Source organism: Manacus vitellinus, unplaced genomic scaffold (assembly GCF_001715985.3).
Source record: "Manacus vitellinus isolate BGI_N305 unplaced genomic scaffold, ASM171598v3 scaffold_26_pilon, whole genome shotgun sequence".
In the NCBI taxonomy this organism is placed as follows: domain Eukaryota; kingdom Metazoa; phylum Chordata; class Aves; order Passeriformes; family Pipridae; genus Manacus; species Manacus vitellinus.
In genome coordinates this window covers 7,141,427-7,166,546 of record NW_021939960.1, presented here as the reverse complement: position 1 = coordinate 7,166,546, position 25,120 = coordinate 7,141,427, and the positions used below count along the sequence as shown (strand labels likewise).

The 25,120-nt window shown below is 45.3% G+C and overlaps 1 protein-coding gene across 1 annotated transcript in view; it reads left to right on the top strand.

Annotated features, from left to right (window-relative positions):
* The first annotated feature begins 976 nt into the window (after positions 1 to 976).
* Positions 977 to 25,120, top strand: part of NKAIN4 (sodium/potassium transporting ATPase interacting 4) — a 28,559-nt gene continuing 4,415 nt past the window's right edge. Inside the window, exons 1-6 of the mRNA XM_029960396.1 lie at positions 977 to 1,027; positions 3,042 to 3,179; positions 3,662 to 3,742; positions 11,857 to 12,054; positions 19,945 to 20,005; positions 23,070 to 23,154. Coding sequence (XP_029816256.1) covers positions 977 to 1,027; positions 3,042 to 3,179; positions 3,662 to 3,742; positions 11,857 to 12,054; positions 19,945 to 20,005; positions 23,070 to 23,154 — 614 coding nt within the window. The remainder of the gene's footprint in view (positions 1,028 to 3,041; positions 3,180 to 3,661; positions 3,743 to 11,856; positions 12,055 to 19,944; positions 20,006 to 23,069; positions 23,155 to 25,120) is intronic.

Genomic DNA, 25,120 nt, shown 5'->3' with positions numbered 1-25,120 from the left:
GCACAGAGAAAGATGGCATTTCCTTGCTCAACAAGAGGGATTCAGCTTGGTTCAGTACGTGGGGAAAGATAAATCAGGGCAAACCCTGACCCTGCCCTCTCTGAGCAGGACTGGAGGGAACCAGGACTGAAGGGTACCCTGACATTCTTCACATCCCAACCCCAAATCAAGGCCAACTTAGCCCAAACATCAGCCCTATTTACCTCCAAATCTCAGCAGCATTTAGTGGGTAAGCTCTGCACATAGACCTGTAGCATAATGAGCGAAATGGTTGTTTATCAATTTGTTTTTAGCAAATATTTCCTTAATTATGCAAAGTTCCAGAGGGAACAGGGACAAACTCAAGGTAACTTCAGGCTGCACTTCCAACAGCTGGATTACAGCAGAGACTCTGCCTGCCTGACACTGATACAGTGTTGGAGTTTCAGCAGCAGCATTTGCTGTAATCAACATATTTTACAGAATATTACCTCTTTTTTTATTTTTATAAGTGAGGAAACAGATTGTGTGAGCTCACACATCCCACAAAGGCTCCCCTCTCCTTTGCTGAACCAGTAGCTGGGCACAGCCCATCTCTGGACCAGCTGAGTCATGCCTGCAGCTCCCAGGTACACAAAAATATTTTAAAAATGCAGAGAACATGGCAAAAGAATGTAAGCCATGATGGAAAGAACCTGGAGGCGAAGGCAGTTGCACTAAAGGAGAAGGAAGTGTGGTATGAAGATAGTTTTTGGGATCATGGTGAAAAATCCAGAGCTTGGAGACCTCTCAAGGAGCTGTGCCCCAATCTGAAGCCGTGTAGAACATCAGGTCCATCTCCAGGGCAGTTGGATACCTCTCACTTCACAGCCTGGTATCTTCCCTGGTCCAAACAACCCAGGAAGCATCATGAACCTGTGGAAGGAGAAGCTTTTCCCCTTTTTATACAGCCCTAATGGCAAATATTCATTTGTGAGAAGAAAACGCTTCTCCAGACATGGGTGCCCTGATTCTGGAGTGGGAAAACTCATGGCAGAAGGCCATGAGGGTAGGAGGGGTCTGTCTTTATACTGATTTTTAGAGCCTAAGGACAACAGGCAAAGCAGAGCAGGGTATTACCTCAGCAGAACACCCCCATTGTGTCCCCTCAGCAGAGTGACAGCCACAGCACCGGCTCCCATGGCACACCCTCCCACAACCATTTAATGCACAAAGCCAATTAAATGCCTGATTGGATGAAGTGGTCACAGTCAAATGGCCCCTTGCCAGCCAGTCAGGATGCAAAATTGACAAATATCTGTAAAGGTGTGTGCCTTAATCCCCTCCTGAGGGATTAAGTGTTTAACCTATTACTGGTGTTTCTGAGGAGACACAGCAAAGCTGCTGTGCTGGGGGGGAGCAGTACTTGCCCCAGCCCAGCCCTGCAGCCTCGTGCTTGGCCACAGCATCTTCCAGGTGGTTCAGATGGATCAGGGCAGGGCAGTGTGTGTTGCTTCAAGAGGAAAAATATTTGGCAGAAGTGAGAGATTTGGCGACTGCCTCCATTCCCTCCCCATTCTCTGTCCCTCTTTGCTTGTGAAGGTGTTGGAGAGGGAAAGCTGCTTGCCCCTGCCCTGACTGACCACCCTTAACCAACCTGCCAGAGAGTTCTTTGAAGTACAGATTTTTATTGAACTTTCAAGGCAGTGTTGAGAATTGCTATACCCTCCTAGCCCAAGAGAGGTGTGAAGGTGATTTCCCCATTGATCCAGGAAGAAGGAGGAATAATGGCCCTTTAGTAGATGAGGCTTCTCTCATCATGTGGCTTGAGTGACACCTGCAACCACTCACATCCTTAAATGCTTTAAGCCATCACACAAGCTCTGGTGCTTAGTTTCCCAGCCAGGAAAAGGTGTCACACAGCAGACTAGGATTCCCCATGGTTAATGTCTAATTAGTAGTTAAATTAATATTGACTATCGATAGTAAATTGTAATGATTTATTTAGATGAAAATAAATATGAAATGTCATAATGCAATCCTAGTGTGCTAGTATGATAATTAAACACACTCTGAAATCTTATCCTGACAGGGAAATCTCCTGCTGTGCCTCGGCACTTGCAAAGACAGGTCGATGGAGGGGGTTACACTGTGTTAGTGAAGACATGGAAACAGAAGATCTCTCTGTGTAAGGCTGGGCACTGGGAAAAACCTTCTGGAACAGGTTTGCCCCCTGCACTCACTGATTCTCCTGTAGATACAGTGTTTAAAGGCTGTGGGGATGCAAAGGCCAGCATGCAATTGCATGTTCCTTGTGCTCTTTCAGCTGCAGTGTAGAACAGCAGCTCAGAGCTGGGGACCAGACGTTGCCTCATACACAGGTGGTGGCTACAGGTAAAAGTGCATCTTTATATAAATGTGGTTTGAAAATCGGCCCCAGCACTCCAACAGTAATGGAGTTTTATTTCTAGGACATAGTACTGGCCTTGAATCATGTTATTAGTGCTGGAGAGGAACACAACCTGTCCTGGAAAACTGATGTGTTTGCAGAATTCCTTTACTGGTGGCAGCATTTTCTGAGGGGTGAAAGTGGAGGAGAGAGTTTCCTCCTCTCTCTTACTTTGATGGATGTGTGCTGGAAAGCAGAAACATGAGAGGTGTCAGGAATGATGCAGTGATGCTGAAGGCTCTGACAAATGAGCTCTTGAAGCTTATTTTTGTGTTTTTGTGAATGTGAATATTTCACTTTTGAGATGTTACCACCCTGCTGCTCACCTCTGTCCTCTGCCAGAGGCACCTCCCCAAAGTGCACACACCAGAGGAACACCCCACACAGCCACTGGAGCTCTCTGGTCTGCATTAGTTTGGCCATCAGAGGAGAGGTGGGATGAGTACAAAGGGGAAGGGGGATGTGTAGACAAGTGTTGTGTCCTACTGACCTGGTTCATAGCCAGTAAATTGCTTTGGGAATGGAATCCCACTTTCAGCTGCTGCAGGGATTTGCTAGGGAAGCTTGTTAAAACCTTGAGAATAATCATTGTGGGTCCAGAAACCATAACTCTCCTTTTCCTTCTCCCTTCCAGCTCGCTGCATTAGAGAGGCAAGTGTTCGACTTCCTGGGATACCAGTGGGCCCCTATCCTGGCCAACTTCCTCCACATCATCATCGTTATCCTGGGCCTGTTTGGCACCATCCAGTACAGACCTCGCTACATTGTGGTGGTGAGTGACACACTCGGAGCCTTTCACAGCCTCTGCTCTGGGGGGACATGGCAGGTGATGAGGAACTGAGTAAAGCCCTTGGGAAATCAGGCACAAGCCCTGCAAACTATTTTAGCAGAAGGTGCCTGGCTGTGCTTAGGAACACAATGTTCAGTGTGCTGTGCTTATGCCAAACTTGAAAGATTTTAGATAATTATCGCTGGTGCTAAAGTAACACCCAGACACTGCACAGCAGAGAGGGAGAGTGAGGTGCTGGACAAATGCCTGTCAGAAGGTCTTCCATCTCTCCAAGCTCCTGCCCCTGTGTCTCTTTCAGGCAATAGATCATCTGCATATGGAAAACAAAACAGAGGAAATAAAAACTATTGCAGTGCTGACTCGGGGCATTCAACTGCCCCCAGCTAGAGCTCATATATGTACACTAATTCCAGTGACTTCCTAATGTTTATTGCTTCTCTCTCTCCAACCTCATTCCCTTCCAGTATGCCATCTGGACTGCAATTTGGGTCACCTGGAACATCTTCATCATCTGCTTTTACTTAGAAGTGGGAGGTCTCTCAAAGGTGAGTGGGAATTGGATGGGTGAGTTCCCAGCTTTTGCAGTGGAGGGGATGGGGCTTAGTGGAGAGCGGAGGGGAAGGGCAGGGACTGTCTGGGAGCAGGTCCTAATCCTGCCCACTTGCCTGTGGAGGGGGTTGCTTTATGAGGGGATGGAGGAGTACTGCTTTTTTATGGAAAAATGAGGAGCCAATGCTGATTTCTGGAGCTCTTTGCTGGTCAGTGCAGGTGGTGGCTGGAATAAACCTTCCCCTCATGGCAGGTAGAGTGTATTTGCTTTCCAGAGTTGGGAACAAGAGCCATCCTCAGGGAAGAGCAGCTTTGAGGGCTAATTCCCAACCATAATGCAGAGGTGGCTGAAGAGGGCTATGAGCTAACTAGGTTATAGCTGATCCTTTTGTGATCTGACACCAGCTTGGCAAGAAGGTGTCTGATGGAGGGGAAGGCCCTTATGCAGCATTGGGTGTGTTCTCTCTGCCAGTCTGTCCCAGAGAAGAGCTGGGCTGAGCTGGACCAAGGACTTTGCTGGAACTCCATACCTGACCAGCTTTTGATATTTTTGTGCCTCCCAGTCCTGCTGGAGACTTAGTGCACTTCAGCTGCAGGGATAAGTACCTGATTGTTGCCACACCAGGCAAAATATTTCCTATTGTACCTTTTGGGAGAGGCTCTTCTCTCTGCTGAACAGAGAAATCCCTTCCCAGAGGGGTGCTGGGGAGACTGGCACATCTCTTTGGGATGTGGCTTCCCTGCCTTGATTTTTCCTTCTTAAATACAATGGTAGTTACTCGTGGCTGTTGGCCAGGGTGTTGTGAGTTAATACATGAAGCTCTTTGAAGACTAGATTAGCTGAGCATTGCTGTCTGCTTGATGAGGGGTGAGTCAGAAATAATAAAAATGGGAGGCAGGTCCTAAATTAAGCCTGGGCTGTGAGCAATGAATTAAGAAGTGTTGCTCTAGCACAGTAGACTGAGAGTCATTGTAGGATATGGGTTCGTTTCAGAGCACTCTACATCTGGCCTAAATTCCCAGGTCATACATTGAAGTTGCAATCATAATTGGAACTGCCCTGTGGTTTTTATCAGGCCGACAGCAAGTCAGGACTGACAGCACAAATCTTTTGCAGATAAGAAAATGTAGCTTCCTAATTTCTCAATTCATCTTTATTTCCCCTCTCAATTATCCCTAGAAACTTTGAGGGAGTTCTTGATTGCTCATGATCTGAAATCTCCGCCTGAGATGATCTCGATGTTGGCTGCGACGAACTAAAAAAAAGAATTTTATGTAACTATTGAAATGCTCCCTTCTGTGGAGGATATATTGGCTTGGTAAACTGCACTGGGAGCTTCTCTGCCAGCCACTGTTTGCTTCCAGCCAGCTGGTTACTCGTGTTTGCTAATCCCAACCTGCCCTGCACCACGTCGGGCTGCTGTTCTGCAATTCAAACAGCACAAACTCCTCTTTCTCCCCTACAGAGCAGCTTCACCTGGTAACCTTGCTCTGTGCTGGGGCTCATTTTAGCCAAGCCAGCACACAGAGAGGCTTTATTTAGCCTACAGGATGACACTTGTGACTGGGGACTTTTTTTATAGAATTGGGCTGCAGTGTCAGTTGTTACTGACTCGGTGGATTTCCCTCTAGGGCTGCACTGAGAAATTAGTTAATTTAGTGGCAAGTAGCAAAACCAACAGAGTATTTGTGCTTGTTTGGCAGTAAAATACTTGACAGCCTTGCCTCTGTTCTTAATGAGTTGCTTTCACTTAAAAAAGCTGTTTTGTAAGAAAAACTCAGGATGCTGCTTTCTGTCCTCCTTCTCCCCCTTAACTGAAGTAATTTGGGTCTTTGTAGTGGCAAAACAAATCCTCACTTCCACAAGAGACCAAAAGATGCTTCTGAAGCAGGAATTGAGGTTTCTGTAGGACAGTGGTGCTTTGTAGGCTGGCCCAGGAGTGGTGTTGCTCTGCTGCTGCATCTCTGGAAACCTGATCCAAAGCCAGCTAGCATCTTATTGATCTCAGTCTTGGGATCAGACCCCAGATCTGGGCTTGGATGCAGTGTTGCAAGGAGCAGGTTCCTCTGTGGGCCCTCAGGGCCCTTGGGAGGAAGCTGCTCCTGATAAGAAGTCAAGCACAAAGCTCATCATTAGCCTGGCAGTAAGCAGGGAAATTGCAAATATTGGAAAAAGAGCTTTGGTGGAGTGAGACTGATGGAGCTGGTCTGATAAACACTAACTCATTAACTACTAGACTAAGCATGAATACACTGGGGAGTGTTTCAGACAGGGTTGTGCTCCTGTACAAGTGCCTTAAGGGACTGATAGCTCTGAGGAAGATCTTCAGGGTGCTGTTTGCTCTGTGATTACTGATGAGCCTGGGGGAGTGGGAGTAGCTCCTGCCAGCCCTGTGCTCACCCCGCTGTGCTCCTGACAAGGGCAGCCTGCCAGGGCGGGCTCTGTCAGCAGCTCATTGATAATGACAGAATGCAGAAAGGGCAGGGAGATGGGAAGAATGGAGTTTGTTAACTTTGGTGGCTGGTAATGACAGACCCACTGCAACTGAGACAGGTGAAAACTCAGGTGGGGTGAGAATGGGGAGAAAGGGTACAAGTGCTTCTGATGTAAAAAGTTCAGAAAAAGCCCAGAGAACTGAAGAGATGAGGAAATAGTTATGTGCACTTATTGCAAATTAAAATCACTAGTTGCACTATCCCTAGTTTTTTATGGAAAAGGAAAGTACTTTTTCCTGCTCTGTGAATCTATTCCATACTTTTTGGAAGAGCTAAACTGGCCTGCTTTCTGTCTTTCTATCTTGTCTTTTTTTTTTTCTTGCAGTCTTTTCTTAGCAGAAATAAGAGTATGAAATATGGCACAACAGACCTTCATTAGGTGGCCAGACACAAGTGGATCAGCACAAGTGTCTAAGGAAGCACTTTCCTTGGTGCTGCAAAGGCCTCCCTAAGCATGTAGCCTGTGCCAGCTTTCCTGTAAGTGCTTTGCCAATGAGCAGGCGAGTGATAGAGCAATCTGGATTTGAAGGGATGCTCCTCAGCACTGGCAGTGAGGTGGTGATGTGTCTCTGAGCAGCTTTTGGCAGCATTGCCTTGCTGACTTGCTCTGCCCCTGCCTCTGAGCACACTTGCAGCATGTGGGGGAAATGCAGCATCTCCAAGTGCTGTCGCTCTGCTCTGTGGTGGGGCTAACAGCTGAATATCCAGATTGCTGTTCCTCCTCCTGTGGTCTGCTCCTGTTCCATCTCCCTCTCTTCTCTTTGTCCATCTGGCCATTTGATTTGGTGAATTGCTGGGAGATAGCTCTGAAGTTTCTGGGCTGTGCTTGAAATAATACCTTAAGCTTCTCCCTGTCTACCCGAGCGTGAAACACATCCCTCCTGCAACCCCTCAGTCTGAGTTAATTATTAAAATCCTGCTGTTAAGACATATGAGCATCTGTCTGTCCAGCTGCCATGCTGACTGACTCTTCATCATGTACTTGAGAAATGTTCAGAGAGGTTTGAGGAATTGGTGTTGTGTATTTCAATGTATTCCTTTCTATTTTCCCTCTGGAATTGCTCATCTCGACTGGTGATTGTTAATTTATTTTTTTGTCCTTCCTTTATATTCTCTCTAGTCTACACAGTGCTTTGATCTGAATCCAGAGCTGTGGTGGTCTAAATCTCTTCTTGAAGTGGAAGCAGCCCTTATTAGTCAAATGGGAGTTATTTGTATTCCAGAGAATCTGGACAGCATCTTGGAATGACTTTGTACCTGGGGAAAATACTGTGAGGAGGGTGGATAAATGCATGTGTACTTACAACTGTCCCTCAACTCCCTCTAAATTTAGAACCTTGAAGCCTGGGATTTGGCCTTTAAATGCTGTGACATTGTCAACAAGCCTCCTGAGAGACACTGGAAGTGCTTCTCTGTGTCTCAGGGTGATACAGCTACTTGGCACACAGGACTGAAAGATGAACATCATATTTCCTATTCTAATAAGAAATGTTTCCATCTAAAAAAGATTTTTAAAATGATTCTGCTGTCAAGCTCTGGGGCTCCCATGCGAGGTTCAGTTTGTTCCAGAGCTGTTATAGTGCTGTCTTGCCTGATAATTAAGGAAATTTGGGGGAGGCGGTTCAGAAGGCTGTTAACAACAAGAAATAAAACCATCTCTGATGGTGTCCCTTAGCAAATAATTTCAGAACAGCTTTCAGAAAGCTATTTTAGAAAAGAAATGCATCTGGCTCTGTGGGTGTTAGAGGTAGGTGTGAGTTTCCCGTGGGACACAGTGGGGTGAGACTGGGAGCGGAAAATAGACTCTGTAAAATGTAGGTACTGCTGTTTTAGTGCTGCTTTAGTGCTGTTGTCTTCCTTCTCACTCTGATGGCAAACGGATGGCAGCCAGGTGCTACAACAGTTCAGAGTGAGCTGTGATTTTTTTGGCTGGCCTTCAGCATGCTCCCGAGAAGGAGCTTGTGTCACTCTTGGCTCATATTTCTCTCCAGGCTGAAGGTTAAAGAGGCAGCGATAGCTCTGGAAAGAAGAGAGGGGGAGTGCAGTCACACACAGATCCCTCTCTGCAGCAGGGCTTGCTCACTGCTGGGACTGATTAACCTCTTCCAACCCACAAGCACTTCTGGGAGTATTTCGGTGTGTTTAGATCCCAAGTGCGTTGCAGAAAGGTTTTGGGAAACAGCTGTTCCCTGGACTTTCTTACAACTGGTTCTTTTCTCCTGATTTTAGTGTGCTGTTCTATTCCATAGTTTCGCTTCTCTCCAGCCACCTTCTCACAAATGAAGCTGGCAAACCACAGGAGACATCCTGGGATTGTTTTCCTGGTCTCCCAGCAAGCACTGAGCGACTGGAGGTCAATTAAGGGATTTTCCTGAGTGCTTTTTTATTGTGCCCCATCACGCAGGTACCTTCCCAGGGCATCCAGCCAGGGACACAAGGAAAGGAACAGCACTGCTTTGCATGTTGAGACCCTCTTGTTCGTGCTGCCCTCCTGCCCTGCTGTGCTCCAGACAGATGCTGGTTCAGAAAGGTGTCTCTGAACACAAAGACATCCATGATCCCAGTGTGCAATCAGTATTCATTTTACATCTGTGAGATGGATGGCTCATGAGTGCGAGTCATTGTGGTGCCTTTAGAATCCAAATGTGCTCAGTTTTTCCAATCTGTTCTTCACTGATGTATAATTTTTAATTTTTTTTTTATTTTTTTGGACAGAGCTGGAGTGTGATTGGAGGCAAAAAGAAGCCAGTGCTGGTTAGGACCTCCTGTTCCTCCACCTGCCAACCTCCAGCCACACCTGTTCTGCTTTTTCAGGCTTAATTCACAAGCAAGTTCAGCTTCTGCAGCAGAGTTAAGCCAGAGCCAAATCTGGCTGACAAAAGGGAGATTCTAGAAGGAAAGCAGCCTGTTTCTTACTTTGCCAAACACACATCAATGCCTCTGTAAGGAGCAGAGAAGGCATTGAGGGGTCTGTCTGCATCAGCGAGGCAGAAGGTTTGGGAAGGCACCATCTGTGAGCTGGGAGAGGGAAGCCCTGGAGACTGAGGTTAAGAGTAGATCCTGTGGTGCCCTAGGGAACAGCTTTGGTTTTGTGCTAACTGGGGGAAGCCCTGGGCAAAGAAACAGGAATTTAGTCTTTTTTTTTTTTTTTTTTTTTTTTTTTTTTTTTTTTTTGTATGAGGAAAGTGACTCTTTCCTCCTGCAACCAAAGTGGTGAGTGATTTGTGAGAGGGAGAAGAGCCCAGCAGCTTGGAGGGCTGGCTGTCTCCAGGAGGAAAAGCTCCATGTGTCTCAGAACATGTAAACTTGGGAGAAAAAGAACAAGCTTTGCAGAAAAGATGTGATTTGGTGGAAATGAGATATCTGTGGGCCACTGAAGAGTGAAGCCCAGCAGAGGGAGCAAGCCAAAGGCGTCTGCCAAAATTGTGAGAAGCTGGAAGAGAAAACTGTCTCTAGAAGTGGAGCTAACGCAGCACCTTGCACTGTAACTGCATTACCCTGTAACTGTCAATCCCAAAATTATTCCCCATAGCCTTCAAAATGCAGACAGCTCCCTCTGAACTCCCAGCTGTTAATGGAGTTTTCCCCATTGTCTTTGCTGCTCAGGCTGCTTTTGCACTGGTGCCACACTCCATCTCCGTGCCCTCCTCCATCTCCTGTAAAGCACATGCCATCTGCTGTGGTGATTATGTCAGGAGCTTTGGCAGCTGCCTTCTCACTTAATTGTCCACATTTCTTAACATGTGCTTCCTGCAGCATATTTTAATAACGGCTCTGCAGGCTGGGTTTGAGTCTCTGTGGTGGGTGGAGGGAACCCCCACCATGTGCAGAGCGGGGCAGTTGGTTTCTGTTCACAGGTTATCTGGCTGGAATTTGGAATTCTGCCCTTGTAGCTCGAGTTTGTCCCTGGAGATGCTTCCCTGTGTCCATGTTTGTATCTTCTGGGCTCCTGTGTTGGCTGTGGAGACAAGCCCTCTCTCAAGAGGGTCATTTGGAGCAGGAGCTTGGATAAGCTGCTGTGACTCTGTTTTTCCTCTTGACTCTGAGGGGAGCTAGCACAGAGGAGCTGCCACAGGTTTCCCATGCTGGGAAGTGTGAATACCCCAAGCTCTGACTGCTGGGAGCCACTGCTTCCCTCCAGAGACTGTGTAGGACCCTGGCACGAGGAGTGTGAAGTAGGTTATGAATAGGTACTAAAACGTTTAGTAATGGATAGGTAGGGTGTGTAACTCCAGCACCTATCTCTACTCTGCAGAGACACAGATTAAAAAATTGTAATGAAGACAATCTATCCTTTAGAATAAAACTTCCAACCTGTTGCCTTGTTTTGTGGTCAAGAGGGGTTGTTGATTCTGCATCAAACTGACCTGAGGGGGCTGCTGGGGCACCCAGCACTCGTCACTCATCTGCAAAGGGATGCAGCTGCTCTGTTCAGCCACTCCTGAGTTTGTCTTTTACTCCCTACAGGGCTTTGCCATGTCCTGTAAGCTCAAAAATTCGAATCTGGGTATTCTTTTCTCAAATGTGAGGGAAGTGTGGTCATTTTTAAGTGAGCATCTGGCTGCACATCAAACCCCTGCACCACTTGAGTGGTATTTCACTCTGTAACCTCCTCAACAGCCTGGTTGAAGGTATTTAACAAGCAAAGACAAGAACAGCAAAACAAAAAGCCTCTCGGGGTAGGGAGGATAAGGAATTGCTGGGGAGGTGTTTACAAGAAGCTGCAATCAGCACCCTGAGGTCAGCTTGGCTGGGCAGTCTGACCTGGGGCTGACAGAAAGTGCAGAAAAAACAGATCTGAAGAGTGTGGAAGGAAGTCAGAAATGGTACAGGAGCTTGTCAGGTGTGTTAAAAGCTAAGAACAGAGGAAGGTCTGTTGTGTTTTGAAACTCACTTTGGGGTTATGGAGTTCATATTTTTCAGTTCCCTGTGGTGGGGAGAGCATGTCCACAGCACATGGTTCTGGGACAGGACACTTTGTGCTGCCTTGTTTACCTTTTTCTTCTATATTTTCGAAGTTAATCTCCCAAGCCCAAAGGCTGAGGATTTTTTTCTGGGTGCAGGAACCACTAGCAAAATGTTCTTGGGTCTGCAGTCTAGAAAGTGTCATTCTAATTTGGAAGCTGCTCATGCCTGCTTCCAAACTATGCTATGGGATAGTCAAATAGGTTTGTTGGAGTGCTGTAAGGCTGCCTCAGAAATGGTTTAGAAGAAGCCTGCCTGTGAAATATGTTTAGATTAGATAATAGGAAAAAATTCTTCCCTGTCAGAGTGATGAGGCCCTGGCACAGGTTGCCCAGGGAAGCTGTGGCTGCTCCATCCCTGGAAGTGCTCAAGGCCAGGTTGGATGGGGCTTGGAGCAACCTGAGATAGTGGTCAGTGTCCCTTTCCATGGCAGAGGGGGTGGAACCAGATGATCTTTAAGGTCCCTTCCAACCCAAAATCATTCCATGAGGGAATATAAAGCCAATGTACTTTGATCTGTGCTGCCATTTCCTGAGAGTGGGGATCTCAGAAACTTTAGGTTTTCCATTTATTTACTATGACCTCCATCTGACAGCCTGTCTGACACTCTTAGAGTCAACAGGGATCTCTTTGCAACTTTTCCCTCCAGGACAGCGAACTCCTGACGTTCAACATCTCCCGGCACCAATCGTGGTGGAGTGAAAATGGCCCTGGCTGTGTAAGGAAGGAGGCTTCAATGTCTGGCATCAAGGGGCTGGATAACCATTCCTACATCTCTGTCATAGGCTGTGCCCTGGAGTACAGGTACATCGAGGTCATGCACAGCTCCTTCCAGATCCTGATTGCGGTGAGTACATCACTGAGGGGTAGCATTTGTTGAGGAGATGCTGTTTGGTTTTGTTTTTTCCCAGGCACAGAGGTTGGCCCATAGTTTCCACCACATTTTGTATCATCTGATTGAAAAAGCCTCTGTAAATGCATTTTGTCTGATTGTTCTCCTGTTCTCTCTTTTGAAAAGTGTTGCTTGAAAGAATTGGAAATGGGTACCAGCAACCTAATGCCTGAAGTAATGCATCCATCCAACCACACAATAACAAATCATTCTGTACCCTGTTGGGGGGGGTGGAAATTCATGTTTTAACAAGGACAGAGACCCTTCTGGAGAGGGGTAAAGAGACAAGAGTTTTGATAGGATGAGAGGAAATATCCTTAAGTCGCACCCAGGGAGGTTTAGTTTAGATTTTGGGGACAATTTCTTCACAGAAGTGGTTGTAAAGCACTGGAACAGACTGCCCAGGGAAGGGGTGGAGTCACCATCCCTGGAAGTGTACAGAGAATGTGTGGATATGGCACCTGAGGACATAGTTTAGTGATGAGCGTGGTGGTGGTGCTGGGTTGATGATTGGACTTGATCTTAAAGGTCTCTTCCAACCTTAGTACTTCCATGATTCTGTGAAGGATTGCTCACATTCCCCGTGACTTAGTGATGGGTGCCAGAGCACACAGATGGACGTTTGTTGTGAAGAATTAAAAGAGAAAAGATCCTCATCTTCAGAAAATGAAAAAAAAAAATTAGGGAAGCAGTAAGCAGCATATTTCCCTTTTGCTGACACCCAGGATATATGCACTAAATGTTCTCATCCACTCTTTCCTCATCAGTCTTCCACAGGCTTTTTAAAGTACTCTACAGCAGTGCAATGTCCTTAATGTTCACTGTTAATTATTTCTCACTTGTCTGTGAAATTAACTGAAACAAAATGTCTGTTTTCCCCCTCACTTTGTGGGTGCTCTTGCATTTTGTAGCTGCATTAGAGTCAGCAGCCCACATCTCTAATCTGCTTTGGGTTGTTACTTTGAGGTTAATGGCTCTAAGTGCAGATGTGGAATGGTGAAACATTCACATTTTGGCTTCCAGTTTTGGCTTAAAAAAGAGAAGTATCTTGCCCTGTTTAAATATTAAAGGACAACAAATAGTGATTTTCCAAGTTTCTGGATTGCCAAGTACTTCTCTGCACGTTTTTGGTCCTACTTTCCATTGTCCTGATCCTGCATTTCCTATTAGCTGGGATGATCTGTGTGACCCAGTGAACTGCAGGGAGGGGGGAAGACTCAGCCCCCTTTCTTGCCATGTCACAGAGAAGAGGCAGATGGAGAAGCTCCTGTTTCCTGAGTTGGATGGACTCCCTGGCGTGTGCTGGCTGTTAATATTCCGTTAGTTCTCCTTCAGGGAAAATGATCTGCATGAAACTGTCTGAGCTGCTTCCACACACGTGTGTGAGAAAGGCAGAGCTGTGCATCCAGGAGAATAGAGCCTGTTGTCCTTTAGAAAGGGCTGTTGGCTGGAACAGGATTGGTGGTGCTGAGCTGGTGCTGAGCCCGAGTTTGGTGAAACAATTGACAGATTTGGAAGTCAGAACATCCCTTTTTAAAGCACAAAAGTTTGTTACTGTTCACATCCTTCCTGAACTCCTGAGCTGGCACAGCCTCTGTGCCCTGGGCTAGAGGTTGAGCCAACAAACAGTCCTGAGTTTGCTTGGAGCAGATCTTTGTTTTTTGGCAGCTTACTGACTTAGGCACGTGGCCTTGGGCTAAGTGGTCACACTGATATATAGAACTCTGTCTCTGGCAGTGGTTTTCCCTTTGCTTCTTCCCAAAGGCACGTGACAATATTCTCTGTGCATCTGCAAAACACCACTAAGGGGCCAGATGGGGAGACAGGAGAGAAATAGAAGATAAAATAGGATTTAGGCAAATATTTTCTCTCTCCTTCTCCCTCAGATCTAGGGCAAAATGGGTTTTTGAATCCTAAACTCTGGAAATGAGGCTAAAATACTTGTAGGCAAGAAACCCATATGGGCTGAGCTATGCAGGGAACTAAGTTTCTACTTGTTCTGAAATAAAAGGAGAGTATTGAAGCCCCAGGCCTGTAACTGCTGCTGGCTCTGGAATGCTCATATAATTTTGTCATGCAGTGGGAGAAATAGAGCTTTTCCCCTCTGCTTTGAGGTCAGGCAGAAAGCAAATCTTCTCGCTTTCTCCCTCAGACCTTGCCTGAAAGCAGTCAGCCAGTTCTCTCCCTTTTTACTCTCTGAGGGTCAAACTCTTTGATCCCTGCCAGTATCTTTTTCTGTTCTCTTTATCTCACTTTGAGGCAGGTTTTATTACAGGCAGCTGTCCCCGGGGCTCTGGCAGGTACAGGGCTGCAGACAGGCAGATCGATGGTACAAAAACACGACCAGGAACTTGAAGGCTCAGGGGATGCAGCAAGAGACATGACCTAGTTCCCTCCTTGTCTGAGACCAGAATAGCCAGTTCCCTGTTAAGAAGGGCAAGGGACAGACAAAACTGTGTTTTCTGTAGTTTGTTTTTGCTTTGCCTAATGGTTTTTAGAAGTTGTGAAGGTGTGGTTGTGTGCTCGGCTTTGTTTGGTTTTTATCCCAGATATAGCACTGCGAAATCCATGGTCTTTAGCTATGCAGCACCCAGCTGTGGGTATTTTGGTTGTTTTCTGGAAGAACCAATTCCTTGAGACTACTGCACAGTGTTGTGTGTGTGGGGCAAGGCTCACCAAATTCAATCTTCCACACCAAAGGAGAGGGAAAGCAAACCTGAACCCATATGGTGACCACAGTGTTGGCTGTCATCTTGACTCCTGCTGATGTATCATCCTGCTCCTGGGCATACATTTGAGGATACATAAGGTCTCAGTCTGCTTTTGCTCAGAGCTTGTCTGTACTCCTTGAAGGCAAAAGCAATCCCTTTAATCTGGAATGCCATCAAACTTGGGCATATTAGTCACCACATTGATACAAGTAGCTGTAGGGCCCAACATGAAAATCTTTCTCAATGCTTTAGCATGAAATACATCGGAGGAATAAGCTTATTGTGACATCTAAAAGTCTGCACTGGTATAGAAATGAACTGTAAAACTAATCCTGCCAGCCCAGTTAGGGAATGGAACAGCAACTGCCTTGTTAAGGAAAGAAATCTGCTTTGTTTTTTGTCCTAGCAAGGATTCATCTTGCCTCTCCCCAGCTTGCCAGCCAGCAGGGAGAGGAGTGATTCCCAGTTCTGAAATACCTGGCGTAGCTCTGGGCTGTCCATATGGTAGTTCTGGGAATGGGGAGGGTTAGACTTTTCCTGAGGCTTCATTGAATTTGGTAGAAATTGGAAGTGTCTCACTGCCTGCCTGTCTGCTGTTTTCAGTCAGACTGACAGGTTGGAAGGTTCCCAGGAAGGCAGCAATGCAAGCCTTGACAGCAGATGTTATGTGAGAACCAAGGCACAAGAGATGCTTTGCTCTTGGCAGAAGGTAGATTTTCAGTGGCTGTATTGCATCCAAGGAGTAAAGAAGGTCAGGGAATCAAAGGATTTTGATTGCCTGCCTTTGGCTATCTGGCCACGATAGCCCTTTCACAAGCTGGATTTTTGCTTTCTCATAGCAGAGATCTCTTCATTTCCCCCTCTTGCACTGATGAGAGTGTACACACTTCATTAGCTCTGATTAGAAGTGAAACCTAGAATGCATCTACCCTGAAGGAGGAGACTCTGCACCTACTCTATGTGGTGAAAAAAGCAACAGCAAGTTTGTCTATTGAGAGAAGAGTTGGAGGGTCCAGACTCTTCACTAGGACAGAAGTAGACTAAGATCTTACACAAGCAACAGTAACACCTCCTAAAATTTGCCTTCCCATCCTTCGTGTATTTTGCACACTTGCAGCCAGCTGGTCCCTTTTCTGTAGCTCTTGCTCTAATTCAGTCTTTCTGGCTCCAGCACCTCAGTTCGATGCTGCTGTTTTAGGAATCGCTGTGGATAAGTTAACTTCAGAGGGCTGAGGGGCAGAGGGATGTTCAGACATATGTTTTCCTCATTCCCTTTGGGCACACTTGTCTCTTCCTGTCTTTCCTGCTCTGTTTATTTGCCTGCAGAGTGCTCGGGATGCCCCAGCTCCATCCTCTTTTGTTCGGCAGCATGTGCATTCCCAGGCTGTCTGACGGGCTGACGGAACACACCTGCCTACAACATGTGTTCCTAATAAAAAGGCTTAATTGGATACTTGTGCAGCTTGGAGAAAGCTGGTACTGAACAGGCAGAACAAGCAGAGAAACAGCAGCAGAGGCTAAAGCCCTAGAACATTCTTTGGGGAATTAGAGCAGTAGCTTAGTGTCATTTTACATCTTCCACCTCCCCTGCGTAATTTGCAAAGATCTAAGAATTATTTTTGTTCTCCTAAGATAGTAGAGATTAAGGCCCTCTTTTTGCATTGAAATCAGCAACCAAGATGTGCAAGGGTGGGATTCCAAATTCTTGGCCTCCGTGAGGCTTTCTGCTCTATGTTAATTGCTCAGAACCTGAGTGATGTCTGGGGGCTTGATACATCTTCATCAGGGACTCAGTAAAAAAAGAACTGTTGGTGTCTCCTGGAGTCTGCTCATCCCAAACCCTAGCAGACTCTTCCAGTGGAAAGGACTGGACAGTATGCATGGCATTTCTGCTCTGTAGCTATATTTCATTCTTAATTCATTCTGAAGGACATAGGGATTCCTGTGAGTTCAGTTAATCCCTGAGATGGTATGTTTAATTACAGTTTGGGTCAGCCCATATAAAAACGCAGCTCATGTTTTGTTGTACATCTGTTTGCCACTGAAACTCTCCTGTTCTGGCCAGATCACAAGACTAAAACAACTTCTTTGAATAAGAAGTACCATTAAATAAACAGGTTTTTTTATTGATGAAATTCATATAAAGCAGGAATGGACTATAAAGTCAATAAAAAGGAGATTTTAAGCACTAAGTAGGTAATTTTGAAACAAAGGGAGGAGATGGAAGAAATAAAAAAAGAAAACCCTCCACTCCAACGGAGCTGGAATTAGAGACTTAGGGAAGTTCACTTCATTCACTAGTTTTTGTTTGATTGGTTTGTTGTTATGAATGCAAAAAGTCACCTTAGTCATAAAAGGAAAAATGTATGGGGTGAGTGGAATGATGGTTGAGGGTTATGAGGCATTAATTTCTGTGCAAAACAAACTTCCCAAGTCACTCCTATCACTTGGTGCTTCTGAACCGTGAAAAATGCTCGGAGGTTTATCAGGTTTGCTGTGACAGTGCAGCTGATAATCGCTCACACACTCTGCCCATAAACTGGGCAGGTAAATCATTTTCATTGTTAATTCTATCAGGAGTTTCCTGACACGGGTATCACATAAGATTTGTGTCTACATGTTATAGAGTATAATAATAGTGAATGGATTTCGGGCTGCCACTTTACACGGCTGTTAACCCAAAAGTTCCTACTCTGAGGCAAGATGGGAAATCTGGGGAGGGAGAAGACTGTCCTAGAGTTCCCTTAGAATCAGGGTAGACGTCCAAGATGCATCTTTCCTGCTTTTCTGTGTGTATGTAAATCGCATGGTTTGATGTTATGTGAAAGGCTGGATCTCCAACCCATGAAAATGCCAGAGCGAGTGCAGAGGGTGTGTGTGACCACACTCCTAATTTGTTGCTTGGGCAAATGCATTTAAGCTGGAGACCAGAGTGAGCAGAAGGGTGGGTGGACGTTTCACGGAATGCTGGGATGTGCAGAAAGCACTCTGTTTTTTCCAAGAGCGTCTCTCGGTGTTAGCGAGGTCAGGTCCCCCCGCCCAGGGGCGAGCGCTCACTGCGGCTTTCCCGGGGCTCCCGGGAGCGGCCTCGGGGCTTCAGCACCACGGCCAGAGCCCGGCCCGGGCTCCGAGTCCTGGAATCCTTTGGGTTGGGAAAGCCCTCCAAGATCATCAAGTCCACCTGTTCCCCCAGCACTACCAAGCCCAACCACTAAACCATGTCCCCAAGTGCCACATCCACCTGTCTTTTACATCTCTCCAGGGGTGGTGACTCCAGCACTGCCCTGGGCAGCTGTGCCAGGGCTGGATAACCCTTTTAGAGAAGAAATACTCCCTGATATTCAGTCTAAACCTCCCATGGCACAACTTGTCTGCTTGTTACTTGGGAGCAGAGCCTGACCCCCATCCAGCTCCACCCTCCTGTCAGGGCGTTGCTGAGAGCAAGAGGGTCCCCCTTGAGCCTTCTTTTCTGCAGGCTGAGCCCCCCAGATCCCTCAGCTGCTCCTCATCAGGCCTGTGCTCCAGACCCTTTCTCAGCTTTGTTGCTCTGTCCTGCCCCAAAACTACCACAAACTTAAAGAAAAAAAAAAAAAAACCAAAAACACTCCAGGTTTTATGTTAGCACAGTATAGGCAATAGGAGAGCAAAAAAGTCTCTGATTAATCTGATTGTTTTGTTCAGCTTTGTCTGCCTTTAGAAAGCAATGCTTCCACTCAGAGGCAATTCTGAAAGTCAGCAGGTACAATTAGACTGGCCATTGCACGTGGTCTTGTGGTTAGCATCACACCCAGAGGATTTATTTTACCCTGTCACTCGTTGAAACTTAGCCTGAAGCAGCCCTGGTTTCAGAAATGCACAGCAGGGGAATGAGGGAGTCCCCAGAGCTACCCCTCCTCCACAGAGGTACTGGGATATACTTCCATAAGGCTCACCCAAGAGGACAGGAGTGAGCTGGCTTGTCTTTCATATGATTATAGAAAAATGTAAAGGAAAAACGGGGTTTAGTGATGCTACAAAAACATTCCAATTCCTTTCCAACAAGGCGTGTTTTGTCAGGGAGAGCTGGAAAAACCCCGAATGTTGTATAACTCCCCAGTAGAAATCTCATTATCTTGCCTTTTGTTTTCTGGTGTGATGTATTTTTCTGTCATATTAAAAATGAATGGACTCTACTTTTCAAGCCCTACCATGCATCATTCTGTCTCCCCTTGGAGTGAGTCACTGTGTGTTACAGGCTGACTCTTGCTCGAAAGAATTGAGTTCACAGTGGAAAACAATTATGCCTCACAATAACTTTACTAACACAGTTACTGTCAACCAAGATCTCTCTAAGTGGGGTGTTATGTAAAGATGTAAAATGAAGGATGGAGAGGATATTTGATTAACAGGAAGAAGGCAAAGCAAAATAAGACCCTTCTGGATCTAGAATGCTTAACTCTCGTAGTACCAGGAGTTTGTTTCTCTGTTTAGGCTGAGTAACAACTTGCTACTGAGGCTGAATGAGGTAGTTCTGATGTGTTAGAGCTTCTACAAACTACCAGCTGAGCTACTAAAGATTTCAGTGTCTCTGAATATTTCTGCCACTACATCACCATTTTTAGGGTTAACTACCTTCTCATCTGCACAAAAACTACTCACATCTGATTGGTAGCTCCTGCACCGAATTAATTTCTCTTCCCTTGCATGCCCCATATGACAGGAATGCAGAGCTGACGAGTTCTTGTCCCTGGACCTCCTAGTAAAACCTACCCCTGTGTGTCTCCTGTGTGTAGCCATCTGTCTAAAATGTTACACAAGGCCCTCTCCTGCATCCCCATCACTTCTCACAGAGAGTTTCAGTTTCAACAAAGCCAACCCACGTTCTTGCCAATCACTCACCCAACTGCATGCTGCTACTCTGAAGGTGAGGGTGAGCCTTGCAAGTTTTTATTTTCAAGCTTTGATTGTGCTCCATTAGCATCTTCCCTGACACCTACACCTGCACCTCCTGCCTACAGCAAATAAGACTTGGCTCCACCATCACAGTAATGCTGCCAAGAGGAGTGTAAATACTGGCTGTTGAAGTGCTGCTGAGCTGGTTTTGACCGGGCTCACACGACTGATTTTAAAATTATTTATTCTCTCTGTTTTCCAGCTGGTGGGCTTTGTCTACGCCTGTTACGTTGTTAGTGTTTTTACAGAAGAAGAAGACAGCTGTAAGTATTTATCAGCAGATCCCTTGGCAAAAGGTTATAGTGATTTTTATTTCTCTCTCAGATGTTTGTCTGTCAGGACTGAGTTGCTATCAGATTTCTTTCCATCTCTGCCTCTATGGGATGTGGCACTACCTGCCTCTCCAGGATCAGCTGGTTTTACTGTGAGGGTTTTTCCCCCCCATGTCAGTATGTGTTAGATGCTGTAATTCTGCTACACTTCCACCATAAAAGAGCTTGGTTTTGACTTCTCAGCTGGACTAAGCTTTAGAGAAACTGGGCAGCTGCTTCTGTTCTCAAGCTTGTATAGCCTAAGAATAATGCTACTGAAATATTACTGCTGCGATTAAGAGCACCTACGACAATTCATCCCAGTAGGTGACCTGCTGAGTCTCATGTGCCACAAGCTGAGGATGAAGGAGAACATGAGATTTCTTGCCAAGGACCAATCTGACCACTTAATTTAAGAGCAGAGGAAGTACTGTACTTGAATTACAAGGAGGAGGGAGGAGCCAACCCCCTCATGTTTGGCACACAAATCTCTTCAGTGACGTGCCGTCACTGGACGTGTGTCAGCAAAGACTCCAGGGCATTGCCTGGGTCTGTGGGATCTGTGCACGTATCCATAACCTGACCTTGGATTACTTTGCCCTTCTAAAACCCAAAACGTTGAGACCAATAATTTTTACCAACAGGAGAATGGATGCAGAGAGTTAAAATAGACGTGGAGTTTGATTTCTTTGGCAATGTGCTGGGCCTAAGCCAGTTCACTCCAGCAAAGGGTCTGATCCACAGGCTTTGCATCCAAATATCAATTCTTTAAGACATTGATTAGGTTTGTGCAAGCAGCTTTGTTGTTTTAAAGAGCAGCTGGAATGGATGAGAGCTGAAAAACAACAACTGAATATTTGAAAGTGTGTGAAGAATGTGTTTTCAGAGGAGTGAGAGGAGATGCATTACTTATCTGACTTGTCCTCATGTTTTTTTTCTTCCTTCCTGTGTGGCTGAACTCATTCTAGTGGCTTTATTGATCATTTTGTTTAGAGCTTGGCAGTGCACTTAGAGAAGGTGCTACATTATAGTAATATTTTTTAAATTACCCTATAGCTCTTCTATTAGCTAAACAGCTTCAGTTTTGAGCCCCTGCTGAATATTGTAAAGCAGTAACTTGACAGAGCTCATTTTTATAGTAGGGATCCGTTAGGAGAAGCAACCACATGGAAGGAAGCTTTATCTAGAAACACAGAGCTGTTAATTTCAGGAGACATATTATTTTTTTTTTCCACTAACAAATTCACTTTCCCTCCCAGTTTCCCAGCTTGGAGTTAAAATGCCAGCTTGAATAATTAACAATGACAAACCATCAATATTTCACACTCGCAGGGGTAGATCCTTCCAGTGACCTGAATAAATTTGAGCTGCGTTTTAATTTTCTCTTCCATTTGTGGTTTCCTTTAAATGTTGCTTTGATATGCAGCATGAAGTAATTATAAGTGCTGAGGCACATTAATCAGGAAGCTCCTGCTAACGTGATTTTCATGAGAAAACACAGCAGTAGGGATCTACTAATGCTGATTTGTGGGCAGGAATATTTTAGATGTGCTAATGCACTGTAATATATTGCAACAAAGAACCACTCTTAAGATTTTTTTTTTTTAAGTGACTTGGATTTTGAGTGCACTCAACCATTATCCCATAGATGCTCAGATGATAGGACTTGTGTTTGTTCAAGGTACTAGTTACTCAACTGCAGTTCTTTAAGGTTTCCTAATTTAGACATTCCACAACTGAGGTAATAAAGTGTCTGTTTTTTAAAGGTGCAGCCTTTTTTTTGATTTTAAGATACTCAAATGTTTTCAAAATTGGCTGAGGAAAGGTCAAGTCTCACTGGAACTATTTGGGAATTATCCCCACAATTAACTTAGAACCTCTACAGATTTCACCCATTACCTGACAGTTGTTCCAAACTCACAGTGTCAGCATGAAGCTCTCCATCAAGATGGAATTTCTCAGAATCTCTTGCCCTTAGGTTTCTATATATATTTTTAAGAGGTTTTTTTTCACATTCAGTATATTAGTAACTATTTTTTTCTGTTGTTTGATCACTGAAAAATACCAAAACTCTTCAGCTAAAATTTAAAATAATAGTGCCACCTTCAGGTACGAAAAGTAAACAGGCACTTATATAGTTAATAAGACTTTCCAGTCATTTTTAGCTGGCACTTGGACAGGATGGCTTTCACACTTCCAAACGAAATGCACTAACTTGGCACCAAAAAGTGGTCTAAGCTGACTCTGTTTTAAAGGGTTTTGCAAGGCCTGCAAGGTCAGTCACAAATCACACCACATCACACCCCTCCTGCCCTGGCTGTGCTGGCCAGCTCAGTGATACAGGCTTGGCTTAATGTCAGGGGAACTGAGACAGGCTTGGAAAATGCTTCTCTGGTTACTAAGGGAATTGTCACTTAAAACTCTCCCTGCTGAGTTACGCTGCCCTTCTGTGAACAGTGGAGAAGGGAAGCTTTGTTCCTATTTGTACACAATTAAAAGAAATTGAGTTGGCAGAGGGGACGTGAAAAATATCAGACTGAGGATAATGAGGTGCTTGCAGTTTTCCAAAGCTGCTGTTGTCTTGCAGGAAAGACAAGTGGGGCAAGAAAATTCCCACTTCACTCTATAGCCTTCAAGGGGATTGCTGTGCTGCCAACTTCTCCCTGGCATTCACTCAGGAGCCGTTCCCCAGCTTCCTCCCTTGGGCACAGTGTGGAATGGCCGAGCCTTTGTAGGTTCATTCTCATGTGAAGTCACAGCGTGCTGGCAATATCCAAGGAGGGGGTTTTTTTGGAGTCTTTTGTTAGCTCTGCTATAAGTCTTTTGTTGGCTGAATCTCCTCTTTGGCACATTTGCCCATCCCAGCAGATCCCAGGAATCCATACCTGAAAAATCATTTTTCTGTTCTGTCACTAATTTTTGTGTTATGCCATGACATGCACATTTCCTTTCTCTCATTTCCTTTCAACTTTCTGGCCATGTTTGTTTGTTTATTTGAGTTTTGATTTTTTTTCAGTTGATTTCATTGGTGGATTTGATCCATTTCCTCTCTACCATGTCAATGAAAAACCCACCAACCTTTTGTTCAAGCAGACATACCTGTAAGTATCATCTCCTGTGCTAAAGAGGCTGTGCTGAGTGTCTCTTGGTTTGGTGGCTCAAGGGTACCACAGGTTTGGGTTTTTCTCCTCCTTGCAGGTTGATTTCTCCAACAGGCTTTTCAGGCATGGAAGGAAGGAAAGAATGGACACCAGAAGGGGTGAAGCAGCCCCTGCTGAGCCCCAGGGTGAAGTTGGAGTTGCTGTGCTTGCCTTATGGCAGTGCTGTTGGATAGGAAACAGTGGGGCCAGCTATAGGATATTATTGTAAACAAACTACTGGATGCCTTTTCCTTGAAGAAAGCAAAGGGAGGTTTTTTTCAGCCATGATTGGTTCCCAAGCAGAAGCTGTGAGGGAAGAAGGGTCAGCCACAGCACTAGCAGAACATGATCCTCACTGTCAAGGTTAAATTGTGGTCTGTCAGGCAAAGCTTCAACGAAACATTTGTACTGGGGTAAAATTTATACAACATCAAGTTATTTAAGCTGTATTTAGCTCTGTGGACAGTCATAACTGAGCTGTGACCTACACATCTGTGTCATTTTAACCACAGCCCTGTCTGTGTCATCTTCCAATAATCCTCTCACAGTAACACCACAAAATTTGACTTTGTTTTGGGAACAGGGTCTCCCTGTCCCTGCTTGTACTTCCAGGGATCCTGGAGGGTAAAAAGGTGAATTAAATTTAAGTGAGCTTTAGATGGTTTGTATTCAGGATGGCACAGGTTTGCTCTTAAAGAGTTTTTTTTTTAATTTATTTATTTTAAATTCTGTTGCCTACAAGAACTGAGGCATCCATGTGTGGGGCAGCCCAAGAGTTCAGCTGAGAGCACAGCTCTCAGCAGAAAGGGGAGTTCTCCACAGCAGCATCTCTCATACCAGTAATAAAGATCCATTGTTGAATTCCCCTTTCTGCCCTCTAATAATCCCTTCCACTGCTGAAGGCACAAGATCACAATTTCACTCTGTCCACTTAAAAGCTAGTTCTTAATAAGCTTCTGAAACATAAAGGCCAGTATTGTCTGCTTAAAACAGCAAGGAGATGTGATTTTTTCATATTCTTTAAATTGATCTGTAAGAGGCAGTTCAACATGTAGAGGTTTTTTTGAAGCAGCTGCTAAGAGAGGTTGTTTTGAGGAATAATGTTACCAGAGAGTAACAAAAGGAAGGATGTGAGAAGGAAGGAGAAGACTGGGACCAAGGGAAGAAAAACTCCCCCCAAATAGATTGGTAGATGTGCCCCTCTAATTTCACAAGAACTTACTGCCCACTTTGTCACTGCAGCACAAGATCAGGAGAACAACTAATTTTTGCAAAGCAGTTGAATTCCCTGTAACTTTGGGGGTTCTGTACTGTTATTACAAGGGATGGTACAGGAGATTAAATATTGATTTCTCTCTCATTTTGTCACAGTGGGGTGGAATTTTTCATAGTCTGCAGAAGCTGTGGAGCCTTAAGCAGCTCCCTGATTTACTCCTTTGATGCAGCAGCCTGCTGAAGGAACATCACACACTTTTACAGTGCTGGGTTTGGGCTGTTTTTTACTTCAAATGACCGATTCTGCTTGTGAAAGGGGCGATCACTTATAAACGAAGTTTTCTATGTGGGGAGACTAGAATACAGACAGAACTTCAAAATGTAAGACTTCCTGCCAGGGCCTCAGTAAGATGGGAAGCTGAAGTACACAGATAATTTTGCTGTTCCTCACTCCCATTCTTCAGCCCATCACTTCTCTGCTGATGGCTTCTGCCACCACACAAGAATATTTCTTTCTGGCTAACAGCACGTGAAAACAGCTGCTGAGCAGTAGATAAAGTGACCCTCTATAAATTTCACAGCAGCCACCAAACAGCAATTTCTGCTTATTTATTTCAGCCTTGCTATTGCCTTTCTTCCACATGTAGGAGTGGGAGTGAGGGGAGGAAGGGATTATTGATTCTCAACTAATGATACCATGGAGTGTTGCAGT